The sequence below is a fragment of the Lepidothrix coronata genome, unplaced genomic scaffold (assembly GCF_001604755.1).
Source record: "Lepidothrix coronata isolate B3197 unplaced genomic scaffold, Lepidothrix_coronata-1.0 Scaffold149, whole genome shotgun sequence".
In the NCBI taxonomy this organism is placed as follows: Eukaryota; Metazoa; Chordata; class Aves; order Passeriformes; family Pipridae; genus Lepidothrix; species Lepidothrix coronata.
The window spans coordinates 1,059,176-1,075,228 of record NW_016690329.1 but is presented as its reverse complement, the minus strand read 5'-3'; the positions used below and the strand labels follow the sequence as shown (position 1 = coordinate 1,075,228).

Here is a 16,053-nt window from a genome sequence, read left to right as displayed (position 1 = left end):
GATGCAATACCTCTACCCAGTTAACTTGAGGATGACCCAAATCTCAGGTGTTGTACATGAAAACTGCCAATATATGCTGAGAAGGCAGGTGTTGGCTTTTACCTTTATCAAGTTTAAATCAATGGTAAAATTAAGCCATAGAGATTAAATGCAGCTTTCTGGTCAGAAGGGAGTGTGGGGGTTTTGTAGCCCTTTTTTTCTGTCTGTGTAATAATGTGAGCTTGAGAGACTTTTAATTCGTATTTAGGGAATTATTGTGAAAATTAAGGTGTAAGGGCTGTGACAGGAATTCCAGAAAATACATTTTCCTTGTCAATGTTAATTAATTAAGCACTGATGTACTTGACACTAAAATGAATCATGTCCACTTATACATAATAGGAAAATTCATTGTTGAAGAGATCCCACAGGACTATGAGGCTGTGTGAGGGTCAGGGCACCAGGAGACATTTTTCTATCCTGTTTCCCCCATATTTGTGGCAGAGGAATCCCCCAGCTTTGCTGCTGGTGAGGTTTTGATGCCCGTTTCCACGATTTCTGGTAAATTTACTGTGTCCAGTCTGGGCTCCTCAGTACAGGAGAGACATGGAGCAGATCCAGTGGAGGGCAACGAGGATGACTGGGGGTCTGGAGCATCTCTCATATGAAGAAAGGCTGAGGGAGCCGAGCCTGTTCAGCCTCGGGAGGATCCATGACTGTCAGTAACTGCAGGGAGGGTGTCCAGGCTCTGCTCGGTGATGCCCAGCAATAGTACAAGAGGCAACAGGCAGGAACTGATGCCCAGGAAGTTCCACCTGAGCACGAGGAAGAACTTCTTTCTTGTACAAGTGACTGCACACTGGAACAGATTGCCCAGAGAGGGTGTGGAGTCTCCCTCACCGGAGATACTCCAGAACCGTCTGGACACGATCCTGTGCCATGTGGTGTGTGTTGACCCTGCTTGAGCAGGGAGGTTGGACCAGATGGGACCTGCTGTGGTCCCTTCCAACCTCACCCATTCTGTGACTCTGTGATGCTGTGACTTTCCTACAGCTCGGCGGGCAGTCCGGGGACCCCAGGGAGGAGTGGGGCTGCGGGAGCAGGAAGGGGCATGAGGGCAGCGAGCAGGGCCCCCCTGGACTCCGATTTTGGGGAAGCGGAGCGTGAGGGCAGCGGGCAGGGGTTCCCCTGAATCCCTTTTTCAGCGGGGCTGTGAAGGCACCGCGCAGGGAGCCGCCGCATCCCGGTTTCGGGGGGCGGGGAGGGGGGGACGAGGCGGCCCCGTCCTGCCCCTCAGGGCGGGGGGCGGCGGCGCATGCGCGGGGCGGGGGGCGGTGACGGGCGCGCCGGCGGAGGCGGCGGAGGGAGCGGGAGGGTCGGTCGGGGCTGCCGGGGAGCGGGGCCGGTCCGGCGCCGGTCCCGTCGGGTCCGCCATGGGGACGCAGGGTGCCGGGAGAAAGCGGCTGCCGAACCGGGAGCGCCTGACGGCGGAGGACGATGCGCTCAACCAGATCGCCCGCGAGGTGAGTGAGCGGCGTGAGGCGGCATCCCCCCTTCTCCATCCTCCTCCCTACCCTCTCCTCTCTTTCCCCCCCGGACTCCCCCGAGCGCCGCGCAGGCGCCCCCGGCCACAGACACAACGGCGGCTCAAGGGCGAGGTAAAAACCCGCTTTCACCTCCGTCTGTGTGACCATTGCTGGGCACCGCTCCGGCTCTCGGTGCGGGGAAGGGCGTGCGGTGCCGGAGCCACCCCCGCTCCAGCGCCTCCGGGAGGGGACATCCATCGTCTGCTGCTGAGAACCACTGAGACTGGTGTTAACCACTGAAAACAGGCCGCTCGGGTGTGTTACGGATACTTAACAATCATGGAGTCGCAGAATGGTTCGGGTCGGAAGGGACCTTAAAGATCATCTAGCTCCAAACCACTGCCGTGGGCAAGGACACCTTCCGCTAGAGCAGGTTGCTGCAAGCCCCATTCAGCCTGGCCTTGAACACTTCCAGAGATGGAAGTGAAAAAATAAAACTGGAATACTGTAGGCTGATGCTGGGTGTAGGCATAATTGAACCCTCTAACTTGAAAACTGACGTATATTTACGTTGCTGGCCACTAGACACTGCATTGTGCTCAGTGTGACTTTAACCAGTTAAACCAGCTGATGGGCGGCTGCTTGCTGCCTCCTTGTTCTTCTTGGGTGCAGTTGCATTGGTTCAGTGGTAACCGGAATGATGTGAGTTCGGTTTTTATCTTTACTAAATCTGACACGGGTTGTTCTGCATCCTTTGTCCCACAGTCTTCCGATAGGAGAGATGGGCAACCCCAACCTGAGAGCGGGATAAGCAGCTCTGGGGTTGTTCTCTGGTACAGAACCTACAAGAAGGAGGGAGAGAGACTATTTACGAGAGCATGTAGTGACAGGACAAGGGGAAATGTCGTCACACTGACAGAGAGTAAGTTTAGATTGGATATTAGGAAGAAATCCTTGACTGTGAGAGTGGTGAGGCACTGGCACAGGTTGCCAAGAGAAGTTGTGGAAACCTCATCCCTGGGAGTGGGTGGCACTCTGAACAGCCTGGTTTAGTGGAAGGTGTCCCTGCCCATGGCAGGGGATTGGAACTAGATGAGCTTTAAGGCCCGTTTGAACCCCACCCATTCTGTGATTCACTGTGTCTAAGCTGCTCCAGTGCTGGTTGCTGCCGAAGGTGGCCATTTGCTTCCCCTAGTATGGGTTATGTGAGTCTCCTCACCTGGCATTGGTCTCACCCCAAGATGGGTTGTGAGATAAATAGCTCTACTAGAAGAGATTTAAGTCTCTTGTGGTTTCCTTTCCTGAACCACAGTTGCAGCAGGATAAAGAAGGATGCTAATTTGTAGCTTATTTTTGGTGGCACTGCCTGGTAGGTTGAGTTAGCTGTAGCATTATGCACCATATTGTCAGTAATGCCTTTACTATTCTTGTGTACCATTTTGAAGTGGCTTGTAGCATCACTGGAAAACATGCAGTAGACTGATTTTTGTGTGAGTGATTCGGATAGCGTGTTTCCAGAAGGCAGATTTTTGTGGCAGTTTGATGAGAAGATGAGAAAGTTCCAGGGGATGGAGTTTGAGATAGGAGGACAAGAATATCTCATTGTCTGGACATAAAATAGCAAGAGTGATTGTGCTGTCTGTTAGAGTTTGTGTCATGATAATATCCTAAGAATTGTTTGGGGTGAGAGTTTAAATTCCATAACTGTGTCCTGGCTGTGCTGTCATTTGATCAAGGAAAACATTGTAACAGAGGGCCTAGGTTGTCCTTTGTTGCACATTTTTCTCTCACTTTCTCTTTTCTTTAACTTAGATCTGATTTTCACTGCATTGTGCAGTGGTTTGAGGCTCAAATATTGTGGTGTTTTGTGTTTTTTTTTTCTTCTCCTGGGGTTTGTTTAAAGGACAACTCCATTTGTTCGAAAAGCCCAATACAAGCATGTCTTTTATCTTTTCCCTTGAGTGCTAAAACTGTGAACTGCCAAGTTCAAGGTTCAGCATTTTCCCATATTATTTTAACTATTTCCATTACTCTGTCTCTGGGTTTTATGCACTTATTATTGTTTTGTTGTTTAACCACCTGTTTTCCACACAGAGGATCCCACAAAGGATTGCTTCTGTATGATCTTAAAATTCTTAAAAAATGTAGATTAAGCCTTTTGTCCCTTCCTAATAGGGATGCTGATAGTCTTTATGTTAAGAAGGGTATAAGGGTTACTGACATTTGGTCTCTTGTAGCCTTCCTCACAGGTGTTCAGACAAAGCTGGGACATAGACATGTTGTGTTTGCACATAGGTTTTCACTCCTCACTTTCCTTTGGTCTTTGTTGTCCAGAAGACAGAGGTGCTTGCAAGTTATTTGCAGATCCTAGAATCCCATTTTTCCTATGTTAAGATAGGAGCCTAAAAGAGCATCCAAACCAGACTGATCCATGGAGGTGCTTTTACCTTGGGATCCTGCGGAGTGAGCTGAAATACATACATCTTCTCTCCTTTTGGTTTTCCTCCAGAAAGATTGTGCTGCTTTGACACTTTGCAGTTTTATTTTGTGATCGTCTGTTTTATTTTGTGATCTTGACAAATCCACCGTTCTTGCTCTACTGCGTGCTTCTATTAGGAGACAGTAAGACCTGTAAGGACTCTTAAACTCCTGCCATTTGAAGCATGATTTATTTTTTTTTGAATTTGCAGCCGGTGTGTCTTGCTGTGCGTGTGCAGTCTTGCGTAGACCGAGGGAGAGCCTGGTGTGGTGAGGAGGGCAGCCCTCGCCCCGCGGGACGCAAGAGCGGTCGGTCTGGAGGGGAAGTAACTAAGCAAGCGGAAGGAAATTGTAAGAGTGAAGCACATTATAGTGACAAGGGCTTAGTAGCAGTGTTAGTTGTGTTAATCAGTAGTAGTAAGTTTTGATGTTTGAGGCAATGTCTGAACTGGATGAGCTGCATGTAGTTCATTGCCTTGCTAGACCTAATTAGAAGGGAGGTAGAAGGCACAGTGCTGCACCCCTAAATCTGGCGGCGGAGTTCCTGGCAGACGTGGTAATTAAGTGGATGGCAAATATGTAAATATAATTAACAGGAGAACACGGTGTGCTGGGTTTCTAACAGCCACAGACAGCTGCCACTCAGGATTTGCTGCACGCACACCTGGCTTGTATTGCTGAGCTTGTTTTTTCCCGGGTGTCAGCTCTTGCAGATGACAGCGAAGCAGATCAATGATCGGCTTCTCCGCTTTCAGGCTCGCATTGACGCCAGTAGATTATTCTGTGTTTAGGTCAATGGAAACTTTTGGGCTGTTTTGTTCCTCGGTGAGTGCATGCCAGCAGTGTTTGCAAAATCTAGCAGTTTGATACTCTTCAAGGTCTGTGCCAGCACAGCCAGCGGGAATCGCGTCCGCGTACTGCGCAATCATCTGTCGGGCTGGTGCATGCGTGGTTCGGGAAGGCAGAGTCCTGGGCTGCTGAACCTTACAGGAGCTGGCTTCCCGCTTGGATTACATGGGTTTGATATGATTACTTGAGACACTGTTCCTAGGGGAATATTTTTCTTGCTGACTTCCACTACAGTAATAATTGTTACACGAGCAGAAGGAGTTTTGCAAATCCAACAAGGAACTGCCATCTGTGTCAATGAGGTATTTTTCTCACAGGCAGGTAATGTTAGTTACTGGTTTTTGTTTTCTTGAATGAGGAAGAGAAGGTCAATTTCTTGTTTTTATTAGGAAAGTAATTGACACCTTGTTTTGCCACTGTTTTGCAAACAAGTGTGTTATACTGCTCAGAAAAAACAGTCCTGCCCCGCCATCCCTGCGCTAGAAATCTTTTTCATCCATGATTTTACAGTGTAGAACTCTTTAGCTAGTAATTAATTTGAAATTAGTAATTCAAGCAACATAATTTATGTTTGTTGTTAAAGAAAGTAGTGTTATGACGGTTGTGTCTTCATTCTTTGTACGCTCTTACGTCACTTTCAAGAATTGTCACCTACGTACTTGTACATACCTCAGTATTTTTTTTCGATAAGTGCAACAATCAGTTTATGGATCATTAATTTGGTTGTTTCACTGAAGTGTTTAGTTTGGGCATTAGCTTGTATGCCTAGTGATTCAAAAATTGGAATGTTACACTCTTGTGAGGAGCAAAACGTGTTGCTGATTAGAAAAAGCTCAAAATGCAGGTGAAACCAGCCAACCAGTAAAATAATGATTACAGTAAGAAGGTATTAAGGAACTTCAAAAGCCTAAGTTGGAGTTTTGGGGCTAGTGGAGAGATGCTGTGATCACTGAATGTGAAATCTTTTTAATTGAGGGGATAATTTGGGGGAGAGATCTCTGGTTTATACAGAATTTTGGGTGACTTCCATATGTAGAGATGGAAACAATTTGATGAAAGTCGAAGCTAAACCAAGCAGAATGGATATTTATATGAGCAAACCCAAGCCACTCAAACTTTATTGAACTGTTATGCAAACCAGAGCATTTAAAGCAGCGTGTTCCCTAAGGATGTAGGAGATAATGCCCATGTAAGATCTGTGTTCCTCTTTTATAGTGGTGGAACTTTTTTGAACAGTATTTGGCATTACAGATGTGTGAAGGCTTTTGTAAGCCAGGTGAATATTCCAAGAGAAGCCCTTAGAAACAGTCTAGTTTATGTAGCACCAGTACTTGACTTATTTTTTTATTGTATTACTTTCTGCCTTTCTGAGGGTTAACATATGATGTGAAGAAGCATGTCTGACTGTAAGTCTCTCTTCTAGAACAGAAACTTATGAAAGCAAGGGATGCTCTTGGAGGGCTTGACTCAGCCTGGCTGACCTAAATATAGGAAGGAAGGAGGACTTTGTAGGCGATGCTTGCCAGTAGGGTGTGAGGAATTGTTCCAAATTTGAGATGATTTTATGTAGCAAATATGTTCTTCATCAAACACTCCTTTTTTACTAATGTTTTACGTCTGTATATCCAACAAATGGCATTGGCATCGCTTACAATCTTTTCCAAGAGAAGTGTGTGAAGGAGCAGCTCTGGATGGTTTGGGAAGCAAGATAAAGATCCTGTTTCCCACTGCACAGTCTGCCTCACACTATGCCTATTGCAACTTGAAATAATTAGTCGCCTGCCTTTGTGTCCGTGCCTGGCCCGAGTCCTCTTCAGCTGTTCTCTTGCTGTCCGAGGAAACAGCTGTTTAGGAATTGTGATTCCTGTTTCAGTCAAGCAAGAGACTACTGGTGGGATTAACAACATGGGAAGCCCAGCCTCTTTCTTTGCAAGCCCAGATGCTGAGCTTGGCTGCAGGATGTAATACTAATCATTACCTCATCTAGAAGGATGTTTTTCCAGGCCTGTTGCTGAATGAAGTTGGAGCTCAAATGTACTTGCAAGGCTTTCAACACTGTTCAGATTTTTTTTTTCCATCCTTTGGTTGAAAAGAGCATAGTACACATAATATTTGGGGCTTGTGAAGCAAGGTATTTGTCCCTCCTGTCAAGTCAGCAGGTTGCCAAGGCGGTGAATCTGTCTAGCTAGACAGAAGCACTCGTAGGCAATCCTTAAAATAGCAGCTCTGAAATATCAGCTGTTGTCTCGCTTGTGTTGAAATACTTTTTGGGGAGAAGCTGCCCATTGGAATGGTGAGGGGGGGATGGGGCAAGGGAGGTGGAGCAAGCCAAATTTTCCTTCAGAGAAGTCGTAAGGTGGCTTGGAGAGTTTATTTTAAATGCCAGAGATGCTTCTGAGAAGGGAAGGTGCATGGTCCTTTCAATACCAGAAGCAGAGAAAGCTCCACGATATCTTGTGCTCTTGCCCATCCCTCTGAATCCACTGGAGATGCAGCTGGTCTTGCACATAATAGAAAAACAGCTGATTTTGGGGCTTCATCACATGGGAAAGATGAAGGAAGTGCTTAAGGGCTTCTTGTGGGAGGACATCTGTAACTATCTACTCCCAAGACACTCTCCTTTTCTTTCACTTTATTTAAGTTATGGAACAAGAAATAGGCTGTAGAACTTTCCCAGCTAATGCTGGAAAAATAGCTGGTATGTGCATTGAAATTAGAACATTGTATTAGGCAAAAATACATTTAAAATGCATCCATATGGGCAGGCTTGGTGTAGAGTCTTGCAGTTGGTGTTGGCTGATTCCTCGTGAACGTCTTTCATACCATGGGTAGCTGGGATGAGCTGTGGTACAGATCACTGCAGCTTGAGGGTACTGTGATCCCTAGATTCCAGCCTAGCATCTTTGTCCCTAATTTTGCTTTAAACTCTTAAGAGTAAGATGCTGTAAGGTAAATTCCTGCTGGTGAAGAGCTGCTGTGTGCCACTTCATCCTGTGAGTAGCATAACCGCTTACAGTAGAGTGAGACTAGTGACAGTATCCCCTTAAACAGAGTAGTCCGATGTGCTGGAGCTCAGGTATTTTGAGGGTGGAGAACCACCAGTGTTGCTGGTAGGTTGCAAGAAATGTAAGGCAGCTCTCAGAGGCCTGGTTGTAGAAGATTTAACTGTTGAAATTAAAGCTTGATGTGGCATAATAAATACTAAATAAAGCAATGCTTCACTGGTAGGCACGTGGTGGTTTTAATTATGCAGGAAGAGCTACGCAGTGCTTGCAGTGTAAATGACTTCAAGTAGCTGAATGACCACGTGACATAATTTTCTTGTATGAAATTGTGTAAGTTCTAGTCAGGCTGTTAAAAACTAATGATTTTTGAAGGCTACAGAGAGGGTACAAAAGTCATGTGTTCAGAGGCTGGGAAAAAACACAGAAGTACCACTTTCCTGTTGGCAGGAATTTGCCATAACTCTGCCCACTGTGCAAGTTTGACAGCTGTCCTTACCCAGAGTACTCACTGGTTAGACCACAGCACCAAAGAAATTTCCTATTAATATTTGGATGGTTTCTAAATCTGCCTTTAAACAAACTTAACTAAGTGGCACGAATCCTTGCTTGAAGGGCAAGGAGTGGGAAATATTTCCCGGTGAGCAGAGCTAGGAGCACTTTTATGGCCTAACCAGTAGAGACTTTTGAGTGTTGGGAGGGGTGAAGACACAAGCTAACTCTGACTAATGCTGTTTCCAAAATGGAGAGTTGCTTGTTTTGGCTTGTGGATGCATGCCTAAACCAAAAACTGGGCAGAAGAGGGTGTACCCCTGGCTCAATGAAGCAGTGACTAGTGTCTTCCCAAGATGACTTTGACTTGCACTGCAGCGTCTAGTCTGAAATCCTGTGCTCTTTTCCTTCACCCCCTCAATGTTTCATGTTTTCCTGTGTGAAGTGTGTGCTACTTCAGGGTGTGGCATTGTGAAAGGGGGGATGTTTGTCTTTAAATCCCTTGAAAACAATGTTGGGTTTATTCTCAGACATAAAAATTTGAAAGTTTTAACACAACTAGCTGTTTCTCGGTTAAGGAAGGATGGATGTTTTGGGTTTTGAGCATACTTGTACTTAAAGGGCACAGGTCTGGTCTAAAACTTTGAGTGACTAGTTCTGACTTGAAAGTTTAACTGAATACATTGAAATAACTTTTGTTAATTTAGCAACTTAAGATACTGTTTGGTACCAACAAAAATGAGTGTCTGAGCTAATCGCTCATTAAAAATTTCTGACCTAGAACTGGGAAGTTGATTCCTTTGAGATGCACTTCCAGTATGAAGTAGCCTGGGTGTGATCTGAAGAGAGGTGAAGTTGTTCAGTCACATCTGCTTTGCCCTTCTGTGAGCCAACAGCTTGGCGTGGACTGTATCCACCTAAATAATACTGCAGCATTTAAGAGCTGAGCTGGAGACAAGGAAAGTGATCTGATAGTGCCAAATCTGAGCTGTGTTCCAGTCTTGGATGTGGTGAGGAAGCCTCTTCGTTTCCTGTTGCTTCTAGCTCCTTGCTGGGTTCGTCACCACTCTTTCCTCCTTCCTGCATGCTGGTTTCTCTGCAAGATGAGAGCTTCTTTTGTCACACAGCTTAATCCTGACATTATGCTTGCAAAAACACTGGATGCCTTCTAGTTCTCCAATGCTTCGTGAGCTCCTGTGCTCTGGGACGGAGTACTTAGATTTTATTTTTGTATTATGTGCTGCTGTACAAGAAATCAGAGTCTTTGGTAAACCAAAATTACCAGGTGTATCACCATAACTGTGTTCCTATTTTTAATACCTGGTAATTAGGTAGGGCAGTGCTTGTTATCATTGGTGTGTGAAGAATGGCACAAATGATACTTAGGTTTCAGAGCAACAGTTTTCTTTCCTCTTAACTGTCGGAAGGTTTATGTGAATGAAAGTGGATTATTCAATCTGTATTCAAACTTCTATCAAAGAAAGAAGCAAGATGGTGTCTCCAACTGAATTCCTCAAAAATAGATCCCTCAGAGTTGGGCTTTTCCTACCATAACGTCATTACTTGCAGTTTTTGGATGTAATTAGCGTCAGATTGATTTCTCTCTCCCAGAATGGAAAAGCTTACTGGAAGAGAGTTCCACAAATACAGTTTATTTGTGTGTTTACTGGTTTAGGTGTTTGGGCAGTGGCTTGTGTTAATATTGCCTGCAGTGAAGTGATGATGCCTCTGTCACACTGGTGACTCTTTGCAAACCATTCCTGCAGTCCAACAGATGCCTTGAGTGCAGAGCTCTGCACAGACAGGGAATGTAAAGAAGTAATATTTCTTCCCTCTTGGTTTCTACTTTTGCGTATCTTGTGACCTTTCCCTTTGCCAGTATCTGGTTTAAATTTAATATTCTTTTTTTTTCTTTGCCTTCCTCTTCTGAGTACTTCCTACGTCCCAAAATAACCTTTCCCTAATCCCACGTTTGAATACCATGTTTAGTTGAGTCTGTCTCTTTTGTCTGCCTTTGCCAGCCCCTTCCAGTAGACAGAAACGTAATACACGGGTATCTGGCACTCTAAAAGCTGGGTCAGGTTTTTAAACTTGTTCCCTCAGGTCAGATGGATTTCAGGCATCCCCACTTGGGTCTTCTAATTATGGAGCGTTTATCAGCTAACATACTAGGATGACAGGAGAGCAAGGAAAGGCTCTTGGTGTGCTTTACATGCAGAAAAATCCCTGGGCTCTGGTCTCCTGTCGGACCCTTGTGGCTTCACATTTTTTCCCTTTTAAAACACATGTTGCTTCAGAGTCAGATAGTTCAGATAGTGCTGTTTTTATCAGTGCTGGTGTGCTGCAGTCTTCACACAAACCCATGAAATCATATTTGCTTCTGCTGACTATGAACACTAAAAGAAAACAGCCTACTGGTTTGGTTGTGGTTTTTTTTAATCTGTATTTGCTTCTTGTTTCTCTCTGATTGTAAACTTCAAGTCCTTTCAATGGTCTTGCTAGGAAAATAGTAGATTTAACATTATGTGTTTTTAGGAAATAAGTCGGTTAAAATTTTGATGGTCTACAACCCTGTTGCTTTGCTGTGCAACTGTGTATTTCCCATAAACTGTTTTCCTTAAATTGTCCGTTCTCCCATACGAAATGTGTGTGTGCTGGTCTTGGTTTTCTTCCTTTGCTGAATGTACTGTTGGGCTCTAAGAGGATTTGCATTGACAAATATGTTGATTCAACATCTGTTGAAAATGAAAGTGGGCTTCTGGGACATGTTGTGGGATACCCAAAGGTCATGCTATTCCATTGTTTCTTAAATATGAAATTTAAATCTGCCCCAATGTGAAATGAGTACATTGAAACAGTGATGTGACCTAACCTTTAAATGAACTGTGGAGGAATCCAGGGGCTCTGGGAAATAGTGTGTGCTTGTGTGTGGATACAAGGGATAATGTCAGTGTTTTATTTATAGAGGGTTATACAGTGGGTTTAGTAATATTTGTCCATTCTTGTTTAATTACCCTGGGAAAAAAAAAATCATTATTTGTTGAACTAGAGCAAGCAAAGAAAGGTTCTCTGTGTGTGCTGATGAAATGCTTTTGTATCACTGATGGAATAAGTGTAACCTGTCAGGCTTAACAACAGTTTTCAGGTGAGAGGTACCTTGTTGTCTAACCAAGCAATATACAAATTTAGCAGTAGAAAATAAAGAATGGTGGTTTTGTAGTGAGCTATAATCTTTACAAAAATGTAGCCTCGTTTTTTGGGGAGGCTCAACCTGTTAATACAGAAACAAGCTTCTTAGATATGCACTACCTAGAGATGTTTCTCTGGGGTCTGTTACCTGTGCTTCTGGCTTAGCAAGTCTCCTCTTTCAGTCTTCCCACTATAAAATCACCAGAGTGTGCCAAAAAAATAGTCTTGGATGAGAGCTCTGTGAATACAGCCATCAGGTGTAAGCCCCTTGTGTGTGACATTTGTAAGATTGCTGGGTGCACCTCGGGAGCTGGTGGGAAACCTTAAGGGAATCGGGTGTTCATTGTAATTTCCTCTAATCAAATGTGATTCTTCAAGGGCCGAGCTGCTGCTGGCTTATCCCATTCTCTCACTACTTCTTGTTACTTTGCCATTTTTCAAACACAGCTGTTCCTGACATTAAACTTACCAATCAACACAATTTGAGTGTTAAATAGACTGTGAGACTGAGGATAAAAGTTATAATTGTATCTGCTGGGTGGTAAACGCTGTTAGGGAAAAATGGAGCAAGCAAAGAAAGGACCTGAGCAGGGGAGAGCTGTCTCTGTCTGCTGCTGCTGGTGTATTCCAGGTGGCATTCTTTGATTTCCAGAACTCCAGTAAGTAGCCGTGAAGGTAATTTTTCTGTTGTACCACTAGACAAGGTGTGTGTGGCCTGGTAGTGTATTTCAAACTAAACTAATTTGTTAATGAGGGTTAGGACACAGATTCTCCAGGTAATCTGTTGTGGCTCAGACCCAGTTTGGATGCACTAATCCTGTCCCACCCCCACGCAAAAGCTGTCCAATGGTTTCTTAAACAATGCTGTTTTTTTAGCTTTAATCCGAGCTGGTGGGTTGTTCAGCGCCATCGCACCCTGGGCAAGTTGTCTTGGCATGTCCTGACTCTCCCAGGGAATTCCTCTTCCCATGAGGGAGTGGGTTGTGGAATGATGGCAGCATGAGAGGGTGACTCCTGTCCGCTGGCCAGGTAAGTGTGTCTTGTAGATACAAATTTTTGAACTGGTTGAGATATAGGGCACAGTGTGATTTTCTTAGATTTTTTTTTTTTTTAATTTATTTTTTGACGGGTCTCTTGAAATTACTTGAAGTGAATTTTTAAAACGTTTTCTTTGTGAAATTTCCTATGTGCTTTTTCTGCAAACTGAGATGTAGAACTTGGCTCCTCTCCTGAAGAGACGTGCTTAGAGCGCCGTTGCTAAATGTTTGAAGTTTGATTTTTTTGTTAACGAAGGACAGAAAATCCAGTAAAGCACGGTGTAGTAGAAGCTGTTATCCATACTCTGCAGTGTACAGCTGTACTAACAAGAAAAGGCAACTTCACCAGGCTTTTTTTAAGGTGGTGTCTCTGGATATAGACACTTTTCCCTAAATCAGATTCGCTCAAACTGGTTTTGACATTTCCTTGGCGGATGTTACAAATGGAGAGTTCCAGCTTGTATTTGAAGTGTCCTGGCTTTTCCATGAGAATATAGGTAGCCTGAGGGGGAGCTGCAGGCTATTTGTTGTAGCAGAATATCTAAGTTATTCAGAACCACAGTCTCTCTGCAGGCAGGTAATACGATTTGAAGAATTCCGTGCAACTCTTTCCCACCTGACTCTCCCCAAATGCTTTTTAAACAGATGACAGAGGAGTCATGCACTGCTTAACAGAAGTATTTAGCAGTGAGGGGCATGAAAAATCACAATTTTTACAATAGTTCTCTTGCATATGCTGAATTTTTATTTTTACAATAGTTCTCTTGTATATAGTGAGTTTGGTGTGTTTTACATATAAAATCAAAATAATCCTCTCTGGTGACATCTCTTGTAGGGTCCTTCATGCAATTTAATTTATGTACTAGACTTCTGATCTTCTCCAGTGCTTATGATGACTCTGGGTCCTTCTTTTAAATTTCATATAAAATCAGTGCAGTTGAAGAGAGTGAAAAACCAGTGCCTGGCAGCTTTAACTTACACAGTGTCCAACAAAACATCGTATTGTAAACATAATAAAACGGTCTATTAACAAATTGCTTTATTAACTCTAATCAGTCTAAAGAGCTAAATTTAATTAAATCTGCTTGTGGATGAGAACATTCCACTCAGAGAAGTGCACTAAAGGTCATCTCCTGTTTTGAATTTTAATGTTGCATGTAAAAATGTGTTTAGTCTTTCATGTGCTTGAAGACAGGTGGGAAGGTACCTTTAGGGATTTATTATTATTACTAATTATTTGAAGAGGTCAGATATCCCTGACTTTTGTGACAGAAATTAGAGGTATACCTATGAGGCGTGAGGAGATAATTTGTCTATTAGATGTGTGTAGTTGTAGATATTTATACTTACTGAAATGGAAGTTCCATGTAAACAAAGATTGAACCCTTTGTTCTGACTTGATACTTGAGTGTTTCTGTTTTGAACTCCCATTTATGAAAGTACTTAACTCTAAACAGTAATTTGCTTTTTAAATACCTTGGTTTGTAGGTCAGCCCTTCCCAGGGAAAAAGGTACTTCAATGAGGAAGGAGGAGAATATCTGCTTTCAAATACACGGCTAGGAAAGAAAAGTGCCACTGAGGGCACTGCTAGAAAATTGTCTTAGACTTATGTTTTTTAAAGGGTACTCAAACTATATTGAGTGTCCACGTTTTTGAGTGGCTTCTACAGCATTATCCCTCGTTTTAACATTTTTAAATTAATTAATTAAATTTTGGAAGTAGGCTCTGGACATCAGTCTTACCCTGACAACTTAGGTCAAGTGTCACAACACACTGATTTTCCTCCTGCTGACAACAAGGTGTGGGATTGAGGATCAAAACTGTTGCAATGAGTTCTTATTATAGATAAAATAATAATTATTTTGACTCCCTAACAGTTTAAGTAGTACTGGTATCAACTGTTAGTGTCGGGTCCCTGTAACCTAGTTTGGTTATGCAATCTGGTGAAGTCAGGCTGACACGAACATAGTCAAGTGTTCCCTTTGAAAGAATGTGCTGTGTAGCACCTGAGATGAGGAGTAACACCGTGCTGAACAGTCAGTGCTTCCCAAATGCTGGGGAGACACGTGGTAAAGCAGAGAACAGGCGTTCTGGAAACTAGACGTGTTAAAAATCCGTCAGTAGGCATTACAAAAATTCGTTGCACTTGAGTTTTTTGACATTAAACTTCAGAAAGTTCCAAGAACTTACACCGTGGGCATTGCAGGAAATCCTGCCTAGCAGCCAAAAATCCAGGTGTCACCTTGGGAAGGCCTGTGGAGTTTTATAAACTTTGTCGTGCATAACTGTGTTATGTCGATGTTATAACTGTGTTATGTTACAGCTGGAAACCGTCGGTGTATTTATTTCTATAAGTAAATGCACGATGGTTGCTTGGGTGTATTTTTAATGTGCTGTTATGAAGGAAACAAAGGCCACCCAGGGGAAAGGTGTGATGCTGGTACAGAGCAAAGGAGCAGCTGACAAGGTCTGATGCTGCAGCCTGGGAGAGGAGGCAGGTAACCCTCTCTACAACTTTGTAACTCCTGAAGTATTTTGTCTGCTTCTGCACTCAAATCTTTGTTTCTACTGCTTTGCACGACATGCTTTATGGAAGGCTTTTGAGTATCTCAAGGAAATTCAGTAATGAAGTGTAAGTGGTAGGTGTGATGGGTTTTTCCAAAGACAATGTGAACTCTTGTTCCTCGAGAACATTATGAGGTGCTTCGGTTGTTTGAACGTAACTCCAGAGAGGGATTTCTTTTTTCCTTATCCAGGAGAACTTGCATCCAGCGTCAGGCAGGCCATATTATTCAGACATACTGTACACCAGACAGCCAGTTTATATATAGAAGCAACACACTTCTAGTACTCTCTTTAATGTGCTAAGCTTGACAGAATTCCATCTGAGATGCAATAAGTGATTACCCTGGCTGGATTTGCTAGACTGAGGAAAAGAGGGAAAGTGTGGTATGGCAAATAAGGAAAATACAGATAATTAACATCATATGTTGAATTGTTTCCTTCAAAACTTTATACATGCTTTGAAAATGACTAATAAAGTAGTTGTGTGATTTACTGGTTTGTTTATTGCCACACTATCTTCAGCTTCCTTTTGTTTCAGTTCTACAACAGGAATGTGGGTGGGCTGGGTGCAGTGAGATGTACTATTCATCCCAATACTGCCAAACCAGGACAATTGTATAAATGGATTTAATTTCCAATTCTGTAGCACTGCAGTGGGTTCATTGTGAAGTGTGACCTGATTGTACAGGGAACACCTTGGGAAATACAGAAATGAGATTTGTTTTGTATAACATAGTGGGTGTTGTTGATAATCTTCTGTGCTCTTAGTTATTAATTTGAAATAGCTTTTCTTGCACAATAGTTTTTAAACCACTTCTATTTTTATAGTGCAGGAAAATAACTTAGGCAGGGTGGGAGTCGGCAATAAATATTTTTATTCCCTAAAGTAATGGCTCTTGGCCAACTTCTACACTCTTACTCATCAGCTGCTGGTC

General features: G+C 43.4%; 1 protein-coding gene across 1 annotated transcript in view; it reads left to right on the top strand.

Moving 5' to 3' along the window:
- The first annotated feature begins 1,374 nt into the window (after positions 1-1,374).
- LRRFIP1 (LRR binding FLII interacting protein 1) overlaps positions 1,375-16,053 on the top strand; it is a 112,623-nt gene continuing 97,944 nt past the window's right edge. The window contains exon 1 of the mRNA XM_017828522.1: positions 1,375-1,502. Coding sequence (XP_017684011.1) covers positions 1,413-1,502 — 90 coding nt within the window. The 5' untranslated portion in view covers positions 1,375-1,412. The remainder of the gene's footprint in view (positions 1,503-16,053) is intronic.